The 25,222-nt window shown below is 45.7% G+C and overlaps 2 protein-coding genes across 4 annotated transcripts; one reads left to right on the top strand and one right to left on the bottom strand.

Moving 5' to 3' along the window:
* The first annotated feature begins 417 nt into the window (after positions 1-417).
* cmpk (cytidylate kinase) lies at positions 418-7,972 on the top strand. 2 transcript variants are annotated; one of them, XM_052046145.1, is made up of 6 exons: positions 421-697; positions 4,500-4,646; positions 5,470-5,622; positions 5,717-5,793; positions 6,246-6,342; positions 7,097-7,972. In XM_052046145.1, exons 1-6 carry the CDS (start codon positions 554-556, stop codon positions 7,136-7,138), a joined length of 660 nt encoding a protein of 219 aa, XP_051902105.1. In that variant the 5' UTR covers positions 421-553; the 3' UTR covers positions 7,139-7,972. The 2 variants fall into 2 exon arrangements, with proteins under 2 accessions (XP_051902104.1, XP_051902105.1); XM_052046144.1 differs by lacking the exon at positions 7,097-7,972 and having other exon boundaries at positions 418-697; positions 6,246-6,994.
* A 223-nt stretch (positions 7,973-8,195) lies between these two features.
* Positions 8,196-19,644, bottom strand: bcl6ab (BCL6A transcription repressor b). 2 transcript variants are annotated; one of them, XM_052046140.1, is made up of 9 exons: positions 19,489-19,644; positions 17,307-17,468; positions 17,011-17,232; positions 16,050-16,820; positions 15,032-15,141; positions 14,827-14,946; positions 9,871-10,001; positions 9,554-9,691; positions 8,196-9,267 (listed from the first exon to the last, which is right to left on the bottom strand). In XM_052046140.1, exons 2-9 carry the CDS (start codon positions 17,459-17,461, stop codon positions 9,142-9,144), a joined length of 1,773 nt encoding a protein of 590 aa, XP_051902100.1. In that variant the 5' UTR covers positions 17,462-17,468; positions 19,489-19,644; the 3' UTR covers positions 8,196-9,141. The 2 variants fall into 2 exon arrangements, with proteins under 2 accessions (XP_051902100.1, XP_051902101.1); XM_052046141.1 differs by having other exon boundaries at positions 14,827-14,936; positions 15,034-15,141.
* Positions 19,645-25,222: the final 5,578 nt, after the last annotated feature.

Raw genomic sequence — 25,222 nt, 5'->3', positions numbered from 1 at the left:
GGGGGTCGGATTCCTTTTGTTTGCCTACATTTACACGGTTCCCAGAAAAGATAAAACCCTGCGTCTGCAACACGAAACGACAAAAAAAAAGCAGCGTCAAAAGAAGGCCGGCGAAGCGGCTTGTGAAGGATAGGCTGCCGCTATTTTAAAGCCCCGCTATCTGTGCTGTGCTTCCATTCTTATAAATCATGAAGGGTGCATCATGAACGGAGGCGAGATAAATGTGGAAAAAACAAACGCCGTCTCTCGATGCTAATTCGGGAGAGCATCCTTTTCCTTCTCGGTGCGGATTTTTGGTTTTGGAGGTGCTGATGCTGAAAAGCCAGGGGAGTGGCGTCACCCGACTTCTTCCTTGTGGGGGCGGGGTGGACGTATATTACGTCACAAATGACTGAAGCTCTCATTGGCCGTCGAGCCCACATGCGGAAGTGATGACCTCGGGCTCCATTCTCTCTGTCTGAAACACACTCAACCGACGGCTATCCGGGCTTCTGCTTGTCCTCCCTTCCCCGAGAGTGCCGGTCGACGCTTTAGGAGCCAGCGTGGCTGGTTTATGATCGGCCGTTTGGTGAATAACGTCGCGCAGAGGGTGCCGAGCCTGGTGTACCGGGTATATGCAATGAAGAAGCCGCAGGTTGTGTTCGTGCTGGGCGGGCCTGGGGCCGGCAAAGGGACCCAATGCGCCAAAATCGTCGAGGTAGGCTACAAGAGATGGCGAGACTGATTCAAACCCCTTTATATGACGTCTTATCATGGACAGTAACTTAAAAAAAACACGAGGAAGGAATACAGTAGTTATTATCGCCGCTTCTTCGACTTCCGGCCGTCCTCTAAAATGAATCTGTGTTAGCTAGCAAGTTAGCTAGTTATGCGAGGTGGCAAAAGTACTCCGACACTCTGCTTCGGTAGTGAGATACCTGTCATTCCAGAGAATGTGAGAATAACCAAATATTTATGAATAGCTGAGACTTAACGCTGCAGACAAACTTGGTAAAATCACACACGTTGAATCAGTATCCAAACAGTATTTGGTTAAAAACAATGGAAGTAGGTAGCATATTTGTAACCTTATCAGTGACTTCTGATAGCAAATGTTGTGTCAGGGTCAGTGTGTTTGTCTAGGCTGCACTTGTCCATGGAAACCTTTTAAAGCAACCCACACAGAGACAATTTCCATCCATTCATTTCTGAGACCACTTGTCCTTTTTAGGCTCGCGGTTGAGCTGGAACCTATCGCATCTGAATTTGAGCCAAAAACTGTGTCCACCAGACGTGGCCATTAAGTATATTTTGAGCTACCAGTAGCTAGCAAAAGAAGTGAAGGTATAGCTCTGACTGTATCAACTTAATCTCTACCAGCAATTCCGGTTTTATGCTCTTGACGTGGCTGACTGTCAACGCCAGTGGGGGGAAAACAACTACAGAAAAAAGTATATCACTGTGTATACAGTGATATATGGGTTCATGCAGTTATGCAAGGTACACCAATATATATTGTACTTAAAGAATTCTAACTGTATTTGAAATAAATAAATAAATAAATAAATAAATAAAGCAGGTAGATCAGTTGGATGTCATTTTATAAGTAGCTGGCATGCTAAAAAATGTCAATCATAGGGCAACGTTTCCTTTATCAGCCCGACATTTGAAGGTCGCAAAGGAACGGCAGCGCAAACATGCGCAGACACCAAGTTGGTTGAACTTTTCGATGAAGATGCAATCACTTACTCATATGCCATGAGGAGTTTTCAAACTTGTGCAATTATATAAGCATTAGCTCATCTATGACTACTGATTGTGTGAAGTCTCACGAATATGCAGCTCCATCCTTAAACCTACTTATATTCTTCACACACAGCAACGCGACTAAATGCGAATGAACATTGCCGTGGTGTGTCGGGTCCTGTCGTGCGCTTTACTGCGATTCGAGATCAGAATCAGAATCATCTTTATTGGCCAAGTATGTAGAACACACAAGGAATTTGTCTCCGGTATAACTGGGAATTGCAGGTTGATCGCGACACGATGTTGCGAACAACACTTATTCATATTTATTTCATATGTACAGTGCCCTCCATAAGTATTGGCACCCCTGGTTGAGATGTGTTTTTTAGCTTCCAATTATTTTATTTTTTTTCTAAATAATATGGGACCTTAATGGAAAAAAAGAGAAAAATCCAACCTTCAATACAAGTGCATTTATTCAGTGGGGAAAAAATCCCACATAAAGAAATAATTATTTGACATCAAATCACCTGTTCCACAATTATTGGCACCCTTAACAATTCCCAGGAAATAAATATAATTGAAGCATTTCTGTCATTTCTACAGTAGTTTACAAAGTTTACCAGAGTATGTAGGAACATTTAATTAGTAATTCATCACTTCCTGTCTCCCTGGGGTATAAATATGACGTGACACCGAGGCCATTTCTCTTATCCACTCTTAAACATGGGAAAGACAAAGGAACACAGCATACAAGTGAGGCAGATGTGCGTCGACCTTCACAGGTCAGGCAGAGGCTACAAGAAGATTGCCACTCAACTGCAGCTGCCCATATCCACTGTGAGAGGAATAATTAAGAAGTTCAAAACAACTGGAACAGTGGTAAACAAGCCTGGACGAGGAGCCAAGTTTATTTTGCCACCACGCACAGTGAGGAGGATGGTAAGAGAAATCAAAAGATCTCCAAAGCTCACTGTTACAGAATTACAACAAATGGTAGCATCCTGGGGTCACAAAGTCTCCAAATCAACCATCAGGCGCTGTCTACACGCCAACAAGCTGTTTGGGAGGCATGCACGGAGAAAACCTTTCCTCACTCACAATCATAAACGCAAGCGTCTGGAGTTCGCCAAGCGGTATTGGGGCTTCAACTGGGACCGTGTGCTTTGGTCAGATGAGACCAAGATTGAGCTTTTTGGCAACAAACACTCTAAGTGGGTCTGGCGTACCACGAAAGATGCGCATGCTGAAAAGCACCTCATACCCACTGTGAAGTATGGGGGTGGGTCAGTGATGCTGTGGGGCTGTTTCGCTTCCAAAGGCCCTGGGAACCTTGTTAGGGTGCATGGCATCATGAATGCTTTGAAATACCAGGACATTTTAAATCAAAATCTGTTGCCCTCTGCCCGAAAGCTGAAGCTGGGTCGTCACTGGGTCTTTCAGCAAGACAATGACCCTAAACATATGGCCAAATCTACACAGAAATGGTTCACCAGACACAAAATCAAGCTCCTCCCATGGCCATCTCAGTCCCCTGACCTCAACCCCATTGAGAACCTGTGGGGTGAGCTGAAGAGGAGAGTACAGAGGAGAGGACCCAGGTCTCTGGATGATTTAGAGAGATTCTGCAAAGAGGAATGGCTGAAGATCCCTCTTTCTGTCTTTTCCCATCTTGTGAAACATTATAGGAGAAGATTAGGTGCTGTTTTGTTGGCAAAAGGGGGTTGTACAAAATATTAACACCAGGGGTGCTAATAATTGTGACACACATTATTTGATGTCAAATAATTATTTCTTTATGTGGGATTTTTTCCCCACTGAATAAATGCACTTGTATTGAAGGTTGGATTTTTCTCTTTTTTTCCATTAAGGTCCCATATTATTTAGAAAAAAAATAAAATAATTGGAAGCTAAAAAACACATCTCAACCAGGGGTGCCAATACTTATGGAGGGCACTGTACCTGTGGCTGAAAAAGCAACCCGTGGCGCCTCTCACCGAATGCACCTGTCCAGTCAATGAATGGAGCAAAAAGGCTCTCAGATATCGTCTTCACTCCTCGGCCATTTCCTCTTTTTCTTAAGTTGCTCCGGGAAATTTGTGTTGCGTCTCAAAACTCAAAACATTGTGCCTTGTGTGCACGAGGGTCACTTGCCTGATAGACAAACATAGACAACTATTCACAGTCACATTCACGCCTAAGGACGATTTACAGTCTTACAACAGGCATGTTTATTAAGTGAGAGGATGCCAGTGAAAAACCCACGCACGCACAAGGAGAGCATGCAAGCTCTTCACAGGAAGGTGATTGTGCTCGCCATTCATCCACCGTGCTGCCAAATACACTCTTAAGTATTTACATTTCTGAATCCTCCTATTTTATAGTGCTTCAGCGTATGTGTGTGTGTATTGCTGGGTGTTGGCTGTTGGTCTTCACGTATGGTTTTCAGGCCTGAATGACAGCTGTACACAGAGGCTCTATTCATTCGATCCGAAGAGCACTTTCCCGGATTTAACTGCAAGGTCGAGGCGTGCGAGGGATGAAGCCATTAGAACAAAAACAAAAACGTTTTAACTCAATTGTATTCATAAAGCACTTTAAAACAGCCATTGCTGTAAACTATCACCGGCGAGAGTTTTTGGATTCAAACATTTGGTTGAAGTGGCCGTGATGTGACTGAATGGTTGTCGCCGGCGTACCCAAGGGGAGATTCCAGGATTGGGTAGAATGTGTACCATGCGTATTAAAAAACTCTGTGTTGCTTTGTACCTCAGAGCTACAACTACACCCATCTGTCAGCTGGCGACCTCCTGAGGGCAGAACGGGCCAGAGAGGGATCAGAGTTTGGAGTTCTTATCGCCAACTTCATCAAGGAAGGCAAAATAGTCCCTGTGGAGATCACCATCAACTTGCTTAGAATGGTGAGAAACGGATTCGCACGCATGCCACGCGTCAAGTTCCTCAAGAGCCGTTTGCAAGTCATTTGCTTTGTCTGAAATGATTCTAATTTTCTCACAATTTTCTTGGTTACTGTAGAAACCTTTTTTTATCCCTCTTTTTTTTTTTACAAAGGTGTAGTAGTTTGGAGTAAGTAGTTCGGCTCAGTATCTTGGATGCCTTGGTGGGTTTTTTTTTTTCGTTCTAAAATGATGCAAAAGTGGGTACAGCGAACATGCATTTATGCCCACTAGATGGCAGCAATGTCCAAGGTACTGTTGAATTTAAAAAAAAAGTCGACAGTACATACCTCTTTATGCTGCGAACATCAACGGGTCATGACATCACTAACAACCATTTTAATGAGAGCACGTATTTGCATTGGGCCCACACATTGCACATTGACGAGAAGTCAAATGTTCCTCTTCTACTTCTTCCTTTCATAACTTTGGTGCTGTGAATTGGGAATTTCCCCATTGCGAGAATAATAAAGGCTTCCCTATCTTATCTTAAATTGTATTGTTGTGCATGGAGCCTTTGCTTCCACAAGGGGGCAGCAGTGTGCTAATTGTGACAACCAGCCGCTTTGAATAACAAATATTTTCCGTTTTGGCAAGAGGGGAAAAAAAAATCTCAGCCCAAAGCCTGACCGCCAGTGCAATTCCGTTTTTGTCCCAGCTTGTAATGTCACCTTGACAATCCAGATGGGTTTTGTGTTGCGCAATGCACAAACAAATTTGTTTCTTGTTTGTGTTGTGTTTTTCCATCAATAAGTCTGTCCCACTTTTTTTCATTCCCCCCTTCAAGGCAATGGAAGAGACCATGAAAAAAGATGAACAAAAGTTTCGCTTCCTAATAGATGGCTTTCCCCGTAATGAGGACAACCTTCAGGGCTGGAACAGAGTCATGGATGGCAAAGCAGATGTCAAGTTTGTCCTTTTCTTTGACTGCAGCAATGAGGTACGCCGCGGATCGCCGTGCCGCAGAGAAGTTAATTAGCTTTTGCCTGTCGTGACACCGACGATTTCTTTTCTCTTGTGTGATCCGTGCACAGGTTTGCATCAAAAGATGTTTAGAACGAGGAAAGAGCAGCGGGCGTACAGATGACAACAGAGAAAGCTTGGAGAAACGGTGCGCTAAACCTGAGATTGGTGTTTTCCAAAATTAAAACTTGGAATGCACCAATGCCACTTTTTTTCCCCTGCGACATGGTACAAGTCCAAGTATTCGCCGATACAGAGTGCCGACACTTGATAAACGCCGATATGTCGTTTTATTTGAATTAAATATAGTAGTTGGAAAAAAACTAACATTATCTTTTATATGTATATACAGCATTTTACTCAAATTTAGCATTTTCTTCAGTCAAAATGACCCAAACGCTTTCCACGTCAACCCGACGACTCCTTCAGATGAAGCTTCAGAGTATCGACTGCAAAATATTTTCTATACCTGAACATGAGCAAAATCAAGATATATATCCATGACCCATTTTTTTTCCATGTACTTTGACACCATTGCAAGTGTTTTTGGACCTGACGTATAAGCACTTCTGTCATCTGCCCCCCCCCCCCCCCCTACAGAATCCAAACGTATCTGCAGTCAACACGACCGATCATCGAGCTGTACGAGAAGCAAGGCAAAGTGCGCTGTGTGGATGCCGCTCACTCTGTGGCTGAGGTGAGTGTGCTCGGCAACTGCGTTCGGGAAACGCGTCGAGAGCTCAACTGCAGGTTGACCGGGCACTAGTCTCGGATGCGGGATCGCTTTTTAAGACCAAGTAAGCTAGAATTCAAGAGCTTTAACTTGCAGATCTTTCTCATTTACTTTTTTTTCACTGCAACATGTTCATTTTGCTCACTGGGCCTCAAAAAGAATATCTCTGGCTTATGTTTTTTTTTTGACTGTGGTTCCTGTGTCGAAAAGCAGCACTGCAATCATTTGTCAACTCGTGAATGTTGGCAGCTTCACCGCATCGAATAATGCTTGTCCGGGGTTTTTACATATAAAGGCAGTTTTCACGTGGGTTTGCTCAAGGCAAAAAAAAAAAAAAAAAAAGCTGAGCTTCAATGTTAACTGTGCCCTGCCTTCTGACAAGTCCGGGTTTGTTTTTGTGCTGTTGTCCAACGCTTGCGTGTGCACACTTGTGATGTGGGATCGTGGCGCCGCCCCGCAACGCATTTATTTTTGAAACAACAAGACGGAACTTCATCCATTCCAAAAGCGAGATAAGACAAAAGGACCATTTAGCCTAGAAAAGTTTGTGATCATTTTTTTCAGCTTAGCAACAGTAAGGTTTGAGTTCATGCTCCCTACTTGGAATTCAAAGGGGGGGGGGGGAAATGGGCCAAACGGTAGCTGGCATCTTGAAAAACCGAAATCGGGTCACGCGGACCTCAAGGCACCACACTCTTCACGTGTTTGTCTCTTCCAGGTCTTTGCTGACGTGAAACTCATCTTTGACAAAGAGGGTTGACTTAGGCCCCGCTGTCGCCGGCACTCATTTTTACTCTTTTTAGTTTTTCTTTTTATCACCTGCCATTTCGTGATGAAAACCGTCATATTTATCTCTGCATCCATTGGCACTTTCGGTTACCATGTCTATTTCTTTCTCTTGTAAAATCTGCACTATTTTTTTTTTTTCCTTTTTGGGCCATGGTGTACAATGTCTAGGGTAGGAATTAATAATGAAAAGCTCACAGTTAGCGACTCCGGTCCATCTGTATGGTCTTCCGTCGTAGTTCGGAGCGCTGTGCGTAGGGACAAAATGTACTGTTACCAATGAGGTGTGCTTTGCTTCACAAATGTATTGGTGATCTCATTACGTGATCGTTTTTGGCAGCAGCCGCCGTGCTTTTCAGACCAAATCAACAAACGTACCGACGCGAGAAGTCAAAGGGAGCTGAAATAGTTCATAAAATGCATAATTATCCCGCTGCCAAGACCACGGCCGGACGGGCCGGACCAAGTTGCGCTTTCCACGCTTCGTTACTGTACTTAGAAGTTGTGTGACTCAAAGGAGTATGAGCAAGATCAGAACCACTCGATGCGCTTAATCACGCCCACTCCTCCTGAGATGTCTGTATCTGCAGAAGATAAAAAAGCAGCTATGAAAATGTTCCTTGTATTTATTTGCATCTGTGTATCTTGAGCAATAGCACACAAAGTTGACGAACATGACGAACATCTACTTAAGCCCACCTGAAGCATAACGTGGCCCATATTTTTGGTGATTGTGTTTTTGATTTCACACTCATTTTACACAACTTTGAAACTGGTTGCAATAATAAAATTATCGCCACCTGTTAAATATTGAACTTGTTTTCCATTCAGAAGGGGACATTTGAATTTTAAAAAAAATGTATTTTTAAGTCATACTGCAAGCTAATGGACCCGAATAATTTTCAATGCGAGTGTCTCGTGAAGTGAGTGCATGAAAGGTATTCAAGGCAACTGTTAATTGCCTGTGCAACTTTTGAAAATGGCTTTGGTATCACCAAAATAGTGCTTGGACAGTGTAAGAGGAGGAGCACTGCTGCGGTAGGCATATTTATTTCTGTTTCATAAATATAAATATATATTACGTATTCTGCAGTTACAAAGATGCGATTAAACATAGGCAATATTCCTGAGCATGTTTTTAGCTTGTCTGCATTTTACCAGCGGCATACAGTGAACAACTAACAAAAAAGAAAAGCATGACTGTACATGGCATTTACATCAGAAACGGACACAATCGCCCAATAAAACATTTGAATGTTAAGGCACTGTAAGTACGGTCAAAGGTGTACTGTTTGTTCAGGAAATTTTGCAGCACCAAAATTAGGACAATATGGCAAGGGAAATTTGAATGCAAAATAATTCTTTCGTAGCCATGCATCAGGGGCGGGGGCAGGGACATGCTTTTGAAAACATCTCAACATGTTAGTTACAAGGGAAAAACAAGTATATCTGAAAAGTCTGAAGACAGCAATATGTGTGCAAAATACCAACGATGGCTTATGAAAAGATTGTACTGTGCATACAAAGGAAAATACAAATGGATGTCAATCTGTACACAAAAATACGTACCAAAAAGTGACCAAAACAAAGCGTCTTATTGTCACTTTCCTTCAGTAAAAGCTCAGTGGGCATGAAAACATTTCCACGCCCTGCCAGCAGATGGCAATCTCATCTTATTTACGACAAAAGTGATGACGTTGGCGGCCAAACTTGGATCAATACTGGAGCAAACTGTAACAAGTCGTGTTGTGTTGGAAAGGAAAAAAAAATGTTGACCAGAAAAAAAAAAACCCCGATGTGTTCAAATTCACAGTCCCAATGTACATTCAGTTGAGGTTTTCAAGAATAAACTCTGAAATACTGAAAAATAGTCCCAACATTAACAAAATTTGGTTCTTTGGATTACAAAAATCTTCTTTTGTTTGTTTACAATACATTGGCCGATGGAGGGGGTGGGGGGGGGGGGTGGCGTTGCACTCAGCAGGGCAGGCTGCCGGATGCGGGGCGGTACTGCGCCTTGGTGTTCGTGATGGCGCCGTGCTTCTGTCGGAGGTGAAGCCTCAGCTGACTCTTATGTCTGAAGTGGAGGTCACACGTTTCACACTGAGGAACAAAGGACACAATTTAAACTCAAGTTGTTGCAGAGGCTTGCGAAATTCCGTACTTTTTTTTTTTTAACTTGCAAACCTAACATGGGAGCAGAAAATGGCCTAAAACAGGCAGATTCCATACAAGTACAGGACGAGCCCTGCTCCCTGATCGGATGTTGCTATATATATCGATTTCAACGCAACAGATTCCTTCCTTAGAGTATGATTTTTTTTTCAATACTGTATCCTGACTTATACTCTCGTTTGCCCCCCCCCCCCTCTTTGTCGGGAACACTTACATGGTAAGGTTTCTCTCCGGTATGAATGCGCATGTGACTCTTGAGCGTCTGTAGGTGGCGAAAGTGAGTCCCGCAGATTTCGCAAGGGTATGGCTTTTCTCCTGTGTGAATTAACACGTGGGCGCGAAGGTGGGCAACCTGCCAGAACAACAAAATAATGATTATTCAAACAACGCAGGAATGTCGAACACTAAAATTGGGTGAAGGTAATTATTACTTCTTCCTTCCCTCGTAACTGGTCAGCGAACCATTATTATCGAAGAGGCTCAGGGTTCGCGGCAAGTAAATCTACGAGCGGTCTCGGAAGACTTTCTCACCTGGACAAATCTGGAGCCGCACGTATCGCACTTGTATGGCTTCTCCCCAGAATGGATGCGGGTGTGGGTCTTCAGATTAGCTGGCCGGTTGAACTGAGCCCCGCAGATGTTGCAGCAGTACGGCTTTGCACCTACAAGAGTGATGACGAATTCAGTCAAGGTATCAAATGTATTTATGCAAGCAGGCCAAACGAAGGACAAATATAAGCTGTTCACTCACCGGGACACGGTGGAAATAAGTCTACACACCCCTGTTTGAATGCCCAGTTTTTGCGATCTAAATAAATAAGACCACAAACTTAACCTCGAGGCCTCTAACGTGTACAAGTTGATCGACAAAATATTTTCCAGAAGCGAAGCAAAAACAAACGACTGCAATAATGTGGTTGCACAACTGGTGCGTGAATGTTTTCAGAGTCAGCCGTCATTTTCAAACTCGTGTTAAGTGACACTCAGCACACACCTGCCACCATTTAAAGTGCCCTTGATGAACCACAAATACATTTCAGATGTTGCAGAAGGCTTTCGCTAGGGGCGGGGGTTTGTTTTGTTTTTTTTGCCTGACACTGTCAGCTATTTTGTACCGCTCATAATTCCTTCCATCTTGTCCAAGGCGCCAGTTTGCAGCTGAAGAAAACGGCTTCAAAGTGTGATGCTGTCACTGCCGTGCCTCACAACAGAGATGATTGGTGTTTTTTGGGTGGTGAAGCACAGCGTCTGTGCCAAAAGCTCAACTCGGACCGTAACAGAATCTCCCAAACACACGTGCGAAAATGTGCTCGAACGATGACTACTTTGTCACAACAATCAGTGTGAGCACAAAACCTTCATGCTTCTGCCACGACGCAAAAGACATTTTAACAAAAGCCTACTAGAACATGTGAGATATTTTCGAGGTCCATCTGAGGCACTTTAAAGGGTGAAAGGTGTGTCGGTGACTTGTTTGAATTGATGAGCTGTACAAGGCGGCCCGGTAGTCCAGTGGTTAGCACGTCGGCTTCACAGTGCAGAGGTTCCGGGTTCGATTCCAGCTCCGGCCTGCCTGTGTGGAGTTTGCATTTTCTCCCCGGGCCTGCGTGGGTTTTCTCCGGGTGCTCCGGTTTCCTCCCATCCATCCATCCATCCATCATCTACCGCTTATCCGGGGCCGGGTCGCGGGGGCAACAGCTTTAGCAGGGAAGCCCAGACTTCCCTCTCCCTAGCTACTTCTTCCAGCTCTCCCCGGGGGATCCCGAGGCGTTCCCAGGCCAGCTGGGTGACATAGTCTCTCCAGCGTGTCCTGGGTCTTCCTCTGGGTCTCCTCCCGGTGGGACATGACCGGAACACCTCACCGGGGAGGCGCTCAGGAGGCATCCGAATCAGATGCCCAAGCCACCTCATCTGGCTCCTCTCGATGTGGAGGAGAAGCGGCTCGACTCTGAGCCCCTCCCGGATGACCGAGCTTCTAACCTTATCTCTAAGGGAGAGCCCGGACACCCTGCGAAGAAAACTCATTTCAGCCGCTTGTATCCGGGATCTCGTTCTTTCGGTCACGACCCATAGCTCGTGACCATAGGTGAGGGTTGGGACGTAGATCGACCGGTAAATTGAGAGCTTCGCCTTTTGGCTCAGCTCCTTCTTCACCACGACAGACCGATACAACGTCCGCATCACAGCAGACGCTGCACCGATCCGCCTGTCGATCTCCCGCTCCCTCCTACCCCCACTCGTGAACAAGACCCCAAGATACTTGAACTCCTCCACTTGGGGTAAGATCTCCTCCCCGACCCGGAGGGGGCACTCCACCCTTTTCCGACTGAGGACCATGGTTTCAGATTTGGAGGTGCTGATTTTCATCCCAACCGCTTCACACTCGGCTGCGAAACGCTCCAGTGAGAGTTGGAGAGCCCCGTTTGAAGGAGCCAACAGCACCACATCATCTGCAAAAAGCAGGGATGAAATACTGAGGCCCCCAAAACGGACCCCCTCAACGCTTCGGCTGCGCCTAGAAATTCTGTCCATAAAGGTTATGAACAGAATCGGCGACAAAGGGCAGCCTTGGCGGAGTCCTACCTCCACTGGAAACGATTCCGACTTACTGCCGGCAATGCGAACCAAACTCTGACATCGGTGGTATAGTGACCGAACAGCCCGTATCAGGGGGTTCGGTACCCCATACCCACGAAGCACCCCCCACAGAACTCCCCGAGGGACACGGTCAAACGCCTTCTCCAAGTCCACAAAACACATGTAGACTGGTTGGGCGAATTCCCACATACCCTCAAGGACCCTGCTAAGGGTGTAGAGCTGGTCCACTGTTCCACGGCCGGGACGAAAACCACACTGCTCCTCCTCAATCTGAGGCTCGACTTCCTGACGGACCCTCCTCTCCAGCACCCCTGAATAGACCTTACCAGGGAGGCTGAGGAGTGTGATCCCTCTGTAGTTGGAACACACCCTCCGGTCCCCCTTTTTAAAAAGAGGGACTACCACCCCGGTCTGCCAATCCAGAGGCACTCTCCCTGTTGTCCACGCGATGTTGCAGAGGCGTGTCAACCAGGACAGCCCCACAACATCCAGAGCCTTGAGGAACTCCGGGCGGATCTCATCCACCCCTGGGGCCTTGCCACCGAGGAGCTTTTTAACCACATCGGTGACTTCAACCACAGAGATAGGAGAGCCCACCTCAGAGCCCCCGGGCTCTGCTTCCTCCAAGGAAGGCGTGTTGGTGGAGTTGAGGAGGTCTTCGAAGTACTCTGCCCACCGGTTCACAACGTCCCGAGTCGAAGTCAGCAGCGCCCCATCCCCACTGTACACAGTGTTAGTGGTGCACTGCTTCCCCCTCCTGAGACGTCGGATGGTGGACCAGAATTTCCTCGGAGCCGTCCGGAAGTCGGCTTCCATGGCCTCACCGAACTCTTCCCACGCTCGGGTTTTTGCCTCGGCGACCACCGAAGCCGCGGCCCGCTTGGCCAATCGATACCCGTCAGCTGCCTCTGGGGTCCCACAGGCCATAAAGGCTCGATAGGACTCCTTCTTCAGCTTGACGGCATCCCTTACTGCTGGTGTCCACCAGCGAGTACGGGGGTTGCCGCCACGACAGGCACCAACCACCTTACGGCCACAACTCAGATTGGCCGCCTCAACAATAGAGGCACGGAACACGGTCCACTCGGGCTCAATGTCCCCCGCCTCCCCCGGAACATGGGAAAAGCTCTGTCGGAGGTGGGAGTTGAAACTCCTTCTGACAGGGGATTCCGCCAGACGCTCCCAACAAACCCTCACTATACGTTTGGGTCTGCCAGGACGGACCGGCATCTTCCCCCACCATCGGAGCCTACTCACCACCAGGTGGTGATCAGTTGACAGCTCCGCCCCTCTCTTCACCCGAGTGTCCAGAACATGCGGCCGCAAATCCGATGATACCACAACAAAGTCGATCATCGAACTGCGACCTAGGGTGTCCTGGTGCCAAGTGCACATATGGACACCCTTATGTTTGAACAAGGTGTTCGTTATGGACAATCCGTGACGAGCACAGAAGTCCAATAACAAAACACCACTCGGGTTCAGATCGGGGGGGCCGTTCCTCCCAATCACGCCCCTCCAGGTCTCACTGTCATTGCCCACGTGAGCATTGAAGTCCCCCAGCAGAACAAGGGAGTCCCCAGCAGGAGTACTCTCCAGCACACCCTCCAAGGACTCCAAAAAGGGTGGGTATGCTGAGCTGCTGTTTGGTGCATATGCACAAACAACAGTCAGGACCCGTCCCCCCACCCGCAGGCGGAGGGAGGCAACCCTCTCGTCTACCGGTGTGAACCCCAATGTACAGGCACTGAGCCGGGGGGCAATGAGTATGCCCACACCTGCTCTGCGCCTCTCACCGTGAGCAACTCCAGAGTGGAAGAGAGTCCAACCCCTCTCGAGAGAACTGGTACCAGAACCCAGGCTGTGTGTGGAGGCAAGTCCGACTATATCCAGTCGGAAATTCTCTGCCTCACACACCAGCTCGGGCTCCTTCCCTGCCAGAGAGGTGACATTTTTTCCCAAGAGCTAGCTTCTGCAGCCGAGGATCGGACCGCCAGGGTCCCCGCCTTTGGCTGCCGCCCAGCTCACATTGCACCCGACCCCTTTGGCCCCTCTCATGGGTGGTGAGCCCATGGGAAGGGGGACCCACGTTGCCTCTTCGGGCTGTGCCCGGCCGGGCCCCATGGGTGTAGGCCCGGCCACCAGGCGCTTGCCAACGAGCCCCACCTCCAGGCCTGGCTCCAGAGGGGGGCCCCGGTGACCCGCGTCCGGGCAAGGGAAACCTTGGTCCATATATTTTGTTCATCATAAGGGGTCTTTGAGCCGTGCTTTGTCTGGCCCCTCACCTAGAACCTGTTTGCCATGGGTGACCCTGCCAGGGGCATAAAGCCCCAGACAACTTAGCTTCTAGGATCATTGGGACACACAAACCCCTCCACCACGGTAAGGTGACGACTCACGGAGGGGCGGTTTCCTCCCACATTCCAAAAACATGCGTGGCAGGCTGATTGGACGCTCTAAATTGTCCCTAGGTGTGAGTGTGAGTGCGGATGGTTGTTCGTCTCTGTGTGCCCTGTGATTGGCTGGCAACCGATTCAGGGTGTCCCCCGCCTACTGCCCCAAGACAGCTGGGATAGGCTCCAGCACCCCCCGCGACCCTAGTGAGGATCAAGCGGCTCGCAAGATGAATGAATGAATGAGCTGTACAGGTGATAGGTCACAATAATTGGTCTCATTGCGGAGCACCACAAAAACCTGCCATTTGAACAGGGGTGTGTCCACTTTTTATATTTGCTGCGTGTGGTCCGCTGTTTTTCCCCGTAATTCTTTTTAACAGCTTTTCGTTGTCTGACAACGGCAACTAAAATATATATCGATGTAAATAAACAAATTGGCGCCTTCGAATGGCAAGCGGGTGATGACGACCTTGACTGTAAGCGGTAATCTCACCTGTGTGAACGGTCTTGTGGCTGGCCAGGTTGCCTTTGTAGCGGAAGGCAGCCTGGCAACAGTCACACTTGTACGGCTTCTTTCTGTGGTCTTTGGGGCAATCGTCTTCGGGGAAGCCCTCTGTAAGTCAGAAGATGCGTCGTCAGCGCGCCCTTGTTTTCGATCAATACCGTCGGATGCGGAGGGAGGGCGGAGTTATCGTTACCGCAGCTCGACAGCGAGAACTTTGAGTCTCCGCAGTAAGAGTTGGGAAAGAGGTGAGTGGCCTCCATCTGTTGGGGGCTGTCGCAACCGCACGAGGAGCATTTGTGGCGGCTGCAAGAGAAGGACAGACGTTGATGAATTCAACATGACTCGGGCCGCTTTCGAAAATCATTTGCACGTTTCCCCGTCTTCCGTCTTTCCGTCGTATTTGTGTTGTCTTGAACATTGCCGTCCTTCTATGGTCTTTCCTGTATGTTTCACTGTGTTCCACTTATGTTTTATTGTCGAGTTGATGCACAGCCGTTTATTTTAACTGCGGTTGTTTTTCAAGGGATGTCGAAATGGAGTCGAGTTCAAAGTTAAGTACAACTGAACTGCTAGAAGTACATGAAAGAACTGCCCAACTTGAGTTCAGTGCATTTAATCCTTAAGAACGGGTGTTTGAAAATATTTATTTCGCGACAATTTCTATGTAACTTATATCTGACAGACATTTTATTCGTATATTTTCCTATTTTGAATTGCAGTGTTAATATTGAAACTGGCGGCCCGGTAGTCCAGTGGTTAGCACGTGGGCTTCACAGTGCAGAGGTACCGGGTTCGATTCCAGCTCCGGCCTCCCTGTGTGGAGTTTGCATGTTCTCCCCGGGCCTGCGTGGGTTTTCCCCGGGTGCTCCGGTTTCCTTCCACATTCCAAAAACATGTGTGGCAGGCTGATTGGACGCTCTAAATTGTCCCTAGGTGTGAGTGTGAGTGCGAATGTTTGTTTGTTTCTGTGTGCCCTGCGATTGGCTGGCAACCGATTCAGGGTGTCCCCCGCCTACTGCCCGAAAACAGCTGGGATAGGCTCCAGCACCCCCCGCGACCCTAGTGAGGATCAAGCGGCTCGGAAGATGAATGAATGAATATTGAAACTGTTTTTCTTTTTTGTTTTTGCGTTTTCTCCAATAAAACCTCTGTCTCATTTTTGATAGTTGTTCACACCGAGTCACTGAAATGTGTACTTTGTTGTAACTTACCCATCAACAGTCGTGGCGTTTTCGTCCCTGTGTTCACCGGCGGCTGCTTCTTCCGTTTGGGATTCCCTTTGGTCTCCGCCACTCCTGCAGGGACTCCGCGAAGGCGATCCACTTTCAGGACTGCTTCTCGGAGCATCCATTTCTTTGCTCTCTGGGTTTCGGTTCATCACGATGAATTTGTACTTCTTCCAGTTTCGGACTTTGGCTTCTTTGTGGCAATCTGGGGGCTGTTTGAGGCTCAGGGTGGCGTTTCGACTGCTGCTCGACTCGGTGGGCGAGTTGGGTTGGCAGTCGGATCTTAAGGGGCTCTGAGGGCTGCAAATCACGCCTTTGCCAAAACTGAGAGACGATCGACGGCAATCGGCGAGAGGGTGCTGAACGCCGTCTTCCTCCATGTGGGCGGCAGGTCGAATGATAGTTGGATGGAAACCGATAATGGCCGACGACTCCTTGTGAGGCGCGTCGGTGCCGGGAACTTGCACAAATGGTTTGTGGGACAAGGAGAATGCTCTGGTCGGGGTGCCCGTTGGTTGGGAATCTACGGACTTGCCAGCGGGGACGTGGCGATCGCCATACACGTGATAGGAACCGGAGGTGTTGATGCCCCGAAAAACGCTGTAACCCCTGCACTCCTGAAGAGGGGGCGATGTGGCCGTGTACCTGGTTTTAACATCTAACTCGGTCACGTGGATCGGCCTCAGTGGGGAGAGTTGGTCAGCCGGTGGTAACATGCTGGTCTGCACCTCTTCAACGTGTACGTTTAAAGATGGCCTGGAGAAACAGAATCCAGCCATGTCACTGATTTCCATTCGTGAACGATAGGGACCCCACTATTTTTATTTTTATTTTTTTTAATAATTGCCTATATTCATAGTTTTAAACCAAAATATACCACAAACTACGATCCGTAAAAAAATCCGTTAAAAAAAATTTGTAATTTTGTGTGTGCCGCGATAGTTACCTGGACTTGATGAACCTGTGACAGGTGTCAGCCACGTGCTCCATCTGGAGGTAGAGCGCCGTGTTCATGGTGCCTGCCAGCATGCTATCCGTCAAGTTCAGGCAAGACGTATACATGAAGTCCAGGAGGTTTGAGAAACTCTTGGCATCTATTTTGGGATCCAAACTGATGACATTGAGGTTTGTGTTCTCAGGGTTCATGAATACCGAATAAAAGAAGCCGCTGAAAGGAAAGGAAAGGACAGGAATCAGGATCATTGCTCCCTGCGGTCCGGTCACATTTTTGTATTGCATTACCTGCAGGCCACCAAGATGGCCTTGTGAGCGTAAAAAATCTGACCGTCCACTTGAATGGTGACGTCGGTCAGAATATTTCTGCTGCGGAGGCGGTTAAAGTTGAGCAGGACGTCACCTGCGTGCCGCGTAAATTGAACGCACCCATTTGCAGTCATTGCCGTGCTGTGAAAATTAAGCAAAAGGAAGAAATGTGTCCAAAATGAAATGCGGTTTTAATCATGTTCACATTTCATGGGAATTTAAGGCTGCTAATAGTGAGGCCCCCCCCGCCCCCCGCACCACCGTTTTCCATCAAAACAGTGTTGATGGCACTGCAACAACTAATCAAATATTGGTAATAATTTGACGTCCTGACTCACAGCAAACCATTTAACAGCCAGCCTAATCTCAGCTCACAACAGCCAACTCTAACCTTCGTTTGCTGGCGCCCACATCACTCACCAGGCCAGGCATCACCTTTTAAAGCCATCCACACTCAGTTGTTATAGGGTGGACAGTGAGGATAGCGACCTCAAGTGGACAATAATAATAACTGCTACCGAAATGGCATCTGTGGCCTTTTTGTGTGTGTGTGTGTGTGTGTGTGTAGTAATAAAAATATCCACTTTAATAATTCAATGAGTCGATCATGGGAAAGCAGCCCCCCATATACAATTTTTTTACCTCATTAAAATGTTTAGGCTGTAATTCTTATTAATTAAATGGTTTAATCATTAAAAAACTGCTTTCCTTTCAAACACAAGGACATTTCTTAGTGACCCTAAACTTTTGAACAGCAGTGTGTTTATGTTGTTTTATGTTTTGCACTTAATACCTGATTAAACGCATTTCATTATGGCAAATGACAACAAATACCAATGCTATTATCCATCCATCCATTTTTTTTCCTTCAACGCTCGTCTTCAATCAGGGCACGGCCAGCAGAATTTGGGCAAGAAGACTACACCCTGGACCGGTTGCCAGCCAGCTGTGGTACATCTACTCTACAATATTAAAATAATAAACTATATACTAACATATAATAACAAGCTTAATTTTGCCTTTAGGTTTTCAAAATCAGTCGTTTTTCCTTGTTTGAAGGCCGTTTCTCCTTCCCTGGCCTCAGCACAGTTCTAAAATGTTTTCCCTTCCGAAAAATACAATTTGAACTCGTTCCAATCATTTCGACTTCTACTCACAGCTATCAGGTTGCATATTTGCATCGTATCTTGTCGATTGCTACTTGATGTTATGATCACGTTCGTTCTTTGAGTGCAGCTCGTGGCAAAAAAAAAACTTAGTGAACTGACACTTGGCAATCTCTCACCAGGGGGCGGCGAATTATGGAGAGAAAAAAAACTTCTGTAACCTCCTGATCTCACTTAACACGGTCTCTTAATTACAGGGCAATTGCTCTCCTTATAAAAAGCTATTACATACGCTCAATGACTCAGCCGTCTTCGTATGTTGTGTTTGAACTTCAAAAACGATAATACTATCGGATAATACAGAGATAAATAAACATAACATATGAACCCCACCTCTTTCATCTTCTATCTCAATCTTATATTCGATCTTTCCCCCTTTCTTCCCAATCTGATCAGAAATCAGCCAAACTCCCGAGTTTTGAAAGATAAAAAATCACGTTGCGTGAAGGACATTCATTCGCTTTAGCCGCGTTGTGTTGCTTGGCCACGCCAAGAAAGTCAGGCCCTGAACACAACAACGCTGCGTTCAAGTTCAGACTGCGCCATTATTAGTTTGTCTCGAAATGCTGCTTCCAGAGGAAAACATCCCCATAGCAAGCTTCTGTTACGTTTACTTGACAGTAAAAACGACACTCAAACCAGACAGACCGGTCAGATTGCGCCACGTTTAGTGACAGCAGGGTCGTAAAAAGTTTGACTGCTTACATAAAAGAAAAGGCGAGCCAATGTGGCGACAATTCAAAGTCAACAACCCAACTTTCTCAGCCACGCACAAGCCCATTCAAAATGTCAACAAATAAAATCATCTTGCACACATCTACACTTTAAAACGGTCACAAATTGGTATAAGGGACTAGCAGTAAAAGCGGCACTGTTAATGTCTAATATAGGAAATAGGAAACAGCAAGTCAGCCGAGGAGGGAAGCCTAAAGTTGTGCTTCTGTGTCGGGAAGAGTGAAGGCGATGAAGGCCGGAGAGTAGGAAAAAAAACTAACCTTGTAAAAAGTTTCCTCGAAAATCCGAGCCACTCCACTTCTGCGAATCCAGTTCTAAGAAACGGAGCGACTTAATTCTCGGAATTTCAACATCGGCACGTACCATTTTGTGGGCGACGGGGCGATCACGGAAAAAATACCCACCGGCCTTTTTCTAACACCCTATTAATAAAAAGTAGACGGTGTAACAAAAGGTAATATTTTACAAGTCAATCGACTAATATTTTTTTTATTTCTACCGTATTCGCCCCGGCAAAGTCATGTTTTCGAATGCTTCAGCGACGTTCCCGAGCAGTGGAACATTCCGAGTGAGCGGTCAGCTGACCAAGTTATAAATACCGAGAGGAAAATGAGAACATGTTGAACTTGTGGCAGCACACTCGCTCACAATCGGACAACGCAAGCCTCATTTTGGAGTTTTCATCCTGTAATACACGTATTACAACCACCCCGCGTCGTAATAACTGGTCACATCCCGATTTTCCTCCTATGGAATGGATGCATAAATCTTGAGGATGTTATTTTAGCTGGCAAACTTGACAATGTTTAGCAGTATGAGCTCATGCATGGCACAATATGCATCAACTCAGATTGTCTTAGCAGGCAGACAGACAGACATTAGGAATTCACGCGTATTAAAAATATAATAACTAAAAACAAACACAAAGAGCAGCATTGAGGATGAACTCAAAACACGTGTACATTGAAATCTAATCTAAAAGGGGAAAAAGAAAAAAGAGAAGGTTAAGACGTTGCATGTTTGTATTTGGCAAGTACTGAATGTTGTTCAAGTTGCTCTGAAGTTGAGTTTATGCATAAAAGTTCTATTGAGATTTGACAGAAATTCGCTCTTTAAATAAGATATCCTTCATTTGTCCCACGCTGGGGAAATTTACATTTACAAATAAGTAAATGTTAATGTAGGCGGCCCGGTAGTCCAGTTGTTAGCACGTCGACTTCACAGTGCAGAGGTACCGGGTTCAATTCCAGCTCCGGCCTCCCTGTGTGGAGTTTGCATGTTCTCCCCGAGCCTGCGTGGGTTTTCTCCGGGTACTTCCCATGTTCCAAAAACATGCATGGCAGGCTGATTGAACACGCTAAATTGTCCCTAGGTGCGAGTGCGCATGGTTGTTCGTCTCTGTGTCCCCTGCGATTGGCTGGCAACCGTTTCAGGGTGTCCCCCGCCTACTGCCCGAAAACGGCTGGGATAGGCTCCAGCACCCCCCGCAACCCTAGTGAGGATTAAGCGGTTCGGGAAATGAATGAATGAATAATGTGATCAGACTGTCACAGTCTGAGGTCATGTTTGCACAAGTGCAAATTAAGAGGCCTAAATATGAATTATAGTCGAAAAGATGCAATGTACACAGATTAAAAGGCATAATATTCATTGTACATGTTTTGTATGCATAACATTATTGCACAGTTTGCAGAACTATTTGTTGTGAAGGGAGTGAGAATGACATTTTGCATGTACTTAAATGGCTTTTTTTTACACCTCACATGTAATGGACTTCTCGAAAATATGTTCTCAAGTGCTGAAGTTTCCACCTGCGCTTGCCTTCACTTATCTGTTCCCACCACTTCCTGTCTCACCACCGTGCAGCTGCATATCTAAGTCTTACAAGGTGCAAGTCCCACCATTTCGCAATACACGTGTTCGAAAACACTCGGACCGAATGACCTCGAAAGGCCACTCAACTTCTCTTCATATCACCTCAAAGACGTTCAATTGAAAAATAGCATCATGATAGGATATGGAATTGGTAGCTGTAGACTCATCATCAAGTGCGTCAGGGAAATCCCACTTCCTCTGCTTGTCATTAAGGACTGATTGTGATGCACTTCAACTTTTCAGATGCACTCACTAGCCGCTATAGTGCCGCGCATGCTTATTGATACAGTCGGAGAGGCTAGTGGGTCAATATCCCGACTGTATAAAGGGCATATGGTGTCCTGGTCAGAATCACTCGGTCATCATGAACATGTAGTAACACAATGACACTGTGAGGTTTCATTGTACAATATGATGTTTCTTTAAAATGTGTTTCAAAGGAGGCTGAAAGAGTGGATAGTCATAATGAAATGTTTACAGTTCATTTGAGTAATTTTCATCATATGACGTGTGTGCAGTGGTGCCTTGAGATGCAAGTGATCTCGAGTTGTTCAAGATATGTCAAGTCAAGTCAAATCAAGTACAACTTTATTGTCAAATGTGTTGTCATTTGGGTGATTTTATGTTTTTTTTTTTTTTTTTGCTTTGACTTGAAAGCGCAAATTTGAGCATGGTATTGTGGCAGTGAACTTGGCTAATTTCATGACAAACAGCAAGTTTGTCAGATAGTGAACGAATCTTTATAAAAACAAGACTGCTAGGCTAATGCTAACAAACAATTGACAAAGCAGGATTGTAAAGGTTGACGCAACTTATTTTAAATGAAAAAGGTTCACCTTTCCGAGTGTTGACGCACTGGCATCGGCGACACTCTCTGATACGTTTGAATGAGATAAGTAAATATGGCTTTGTAAACACAGAGTAGGGACAAGATAAGGCTCTCTATATTATAAATGCACTCCATTTACCTTTTCCCATTTTGAACTCTTCTTTTTTTTGGACTTTGACGTGTTTTTCGTCAAAAGCAAATGAAGTCACCCACTCGAATGAATTTGTTCATTCGGTGGCTAATATCAATAAGAAGAGAAAATGTGGATCTTCGGTGCAAGTCTGAGTTCCAGTTTTTATGATATTTATTTTTTGAAAACTGGTCTACATTGCAAACAATTATGACGTAAATAAACCCGCTCCAATTTCCTACACAAAATGCTCAGAGCAGATCAACAAGTTTAAACTGCCGCTGTTCATGTCACCGTGGCAACTAAAAGTCTCGGTCTTGATGACGTTTTTCACTGTTGATGCTTTTACCCTGCAGTTATATTCAGAAACCTGAATGTTCACCCCCCCCCCCCTCCCTACCAGCCCCCTTCATTTCAAAGACAAAATTAGGCTAATTACCTTCACTATATGTCTACATTTTTCAGTAAATAGCACATTTGATGCCTCCTTTACTGATGTCACAACATTTGAAGTGACCATGCCGGTGCAAAGGCCCGGTTGCCAAGCTGGCTGTATAGTTGGACATAAAAAAATGCCAGCATGAAGCCACACAATTGCTATCAACTCATGTCGAGCATATCTATTAAAAAATAAAAATAAAAATCCTCCTCCTCACTCATCTGCCTTTTCCCCCGTCAAATGCACACACTCAAGGCTGACAATGAGGCGCTCTAAAATGGCCCAGATGATAATTAGGAAGATGTATTTTTGATGTATTAGCTAAATGTATATCGTTGATGGGAATGAAATCACGCAAAATTCTGATAGAGGCGCTGCTTTATGTATATATTGGTGCAAAAAAAATATATATGCATGTGTGTGTGTGTTTTTGGGGGGGTGGGGGGGAGTGGGGGAAATCAGGGTGATTTTTCTGTGCTAACAAGCACACCCAACCCCCTCGAATGAACTCGACTGACCCAGGGCCTTAGACGCGGACGCTTATCAACGTGCCTGTCCCAAAACATGACCCAGGCACATGGTTGCCTGACAGGGATCAAAGGTCACGTCAGTAAAATATGACTCTGAAACTAGTTTGGTCTTCACACACACATATAGCCTGAGGAGCGAGGCAGGGGCAGGTATTTATTCCTCTTCGAGGCAACCTTGTACTTTAGACCTGCCTGAATTACAGCAACGAGATCCCTGAGAAAAAAAAAACAACAACAACAACAAATGCCGCCACATGACTTTATCTGTTTGCAAGATTTTCTGATTCGGTCACCTCATTGCCAAACGGCAGTTAAAAGGGGGCAAAAAAAAAACAAAAACGACGCGACGTGATTTGAATGAACAAGTCCGACAAATACTTGCCTTTCTTATTTATAGCATAGTGACCCAGTGTCTTTTTTCGTAGCTGTTGCCAAGGTGTATGTTGTTCACTGGGTCGGAACACTCCAACGAGTATGGAAAGTCCATGCGAGCGTGGACGTTTTGAACTTTGAGCCGCTTTAATTACGTATGTCCGAGGCTTACAAGGGAGTTGACTTGCAGGCGCTATGCAGCCTTTGCATCATTATTCCCATGACCCTCGTGCATCAACTAAGTGCTACTGTTGTTGCCTTCAAACTGACTTTTAAAAAACATTTATTATTAAAAAAAAACAAATCAAAATGAAAGCGATTTTGGATTCTTGTCTTTTGTTCCAAATTTCCAACTTTTGTGTTTTATTTTTCATTGGCAGCGTCTTGAAAATATACTCTTTGGAACCGCTTCAGCGAAATATGCTCCACGTGAGGTGGATTTCCCCGTCTGAGATTTCCAATCGTAAATATACAATTGATGGTCACGAGTAGAGTCAAATAAAAAAAAAAAAAAAAGGAAAGAAAGGAAAAATGCAATTACTGAGTACATACAAACTCAATTTGAAATCAAACCAAGCATGAATTAGAAATTAAATACAATTGAATAAAAATGTGAATTTTTGTCGCACTTGTTCAAACGATAACTATCACAATTAACCATTACATTTAAAATTAAATAGTACAAATCATAAAAATAAGGGAAAATGACATAAATAAAACATACAAATATATCAAATACTACTTTTAATTAAAACTACGCACTTAAAATAAAACAAAATTAGACTTACAATCCCCCTCAAAAAGAGCCATTTCAATTTAGAATGAAATAAAGAGTATTGGATAAAGTGTGCCTAAATAAACAAATACATGAATCGCGAACACTAAAATAACTACGGAAAGAGAGAAATGTTACGTGGAAAAAAAATAAAATAAGAACAAATCATCAAATAAATGAACCGCGATTGTCGTATTCTCCCCCTTTACAAAGTACAACGATTATTTCTGCTAATGAAATCGGACCAAACTAAAGGATTGTACACGCCTTTTTTTTTTTTCTTCCTATCTACTAAAATTCAGCCATGTCCTAAGTATTAGCGTCCGCGGGGGTGCTCACAAGAAAGGCGGCCTTGTTGTGCTCCAGTCAAGAATGCATGCTCAATCGTCGCTGGCTAAATGGATTAAGTTTGGAGTGGAAAGCTTTAGTCAGAAGATCCGCACGATGAGTGATATGAGATTGGACGGAAGAGAGACACGAGTCACACTTTTTTTTGGGGGGGGGGGGGTTTATATACCTTTTTGCAAAAGTTATTGTTTTTTTTTTTCTCAGTATCATGAGTAAATGCTCTGGCTCTCAAACAGATCAGCTGCCGAGCCGCCCCAGTCACTGCACGCTTGATTAAAGACATTTTCAATCTCAGGAATTGATCATAGTGTACCTTGCCTATATGGAATGTTCAGCAATAAATGCACAAAACAAACCAAAAACACATTACAACAACCCCGACGCCCCCCCCCCCCCCGCCCCCCCGGCCCCTCCTTCCACCTTTCACTGTGGAAAAGTACCAGGGCACACCATGTCGACAAGGCAGATTCCCCTGTTGTTTTACAGCAAAGCCCGATGATTGGTCGGAGTTGCCCGCACATCCAACAGGGGGGGGGGGGGGGGGTGTTTGAGTGTGCGTGTGCATGCGTGTATGTGTTCACGCATGTAAGCGGCACAGGAATGTTATTGATGTTTTCCTGGGCACCTCTCCAGTCGCCGAGGTTTGGACGGGTAGTGTGGTAACGGAGGAGCTGGGAACATTTCTGCAGGGGGGGG

The sequence above is a fragment of the Hippocampus zosterae genome, chromosome 15, assembly GCF_025434085.1.
Source record: "Hippocampus zosterae strain Florida chromosome 15, ASM2543408v3, whole genome shotgun sequence".
In the NCBI taxonomy this organism is placed as follows: Eukaryota; Metazoa; Chordata; class Actinopteri; order Syngnathiformes; family Syngnathidae; genus Hippocampus; species Hippocampus zosterae.
Note: the sequence above shows the minus strand (reverse complement) of the source record. Positions and strands in the feature narration are given on the sequence as shown.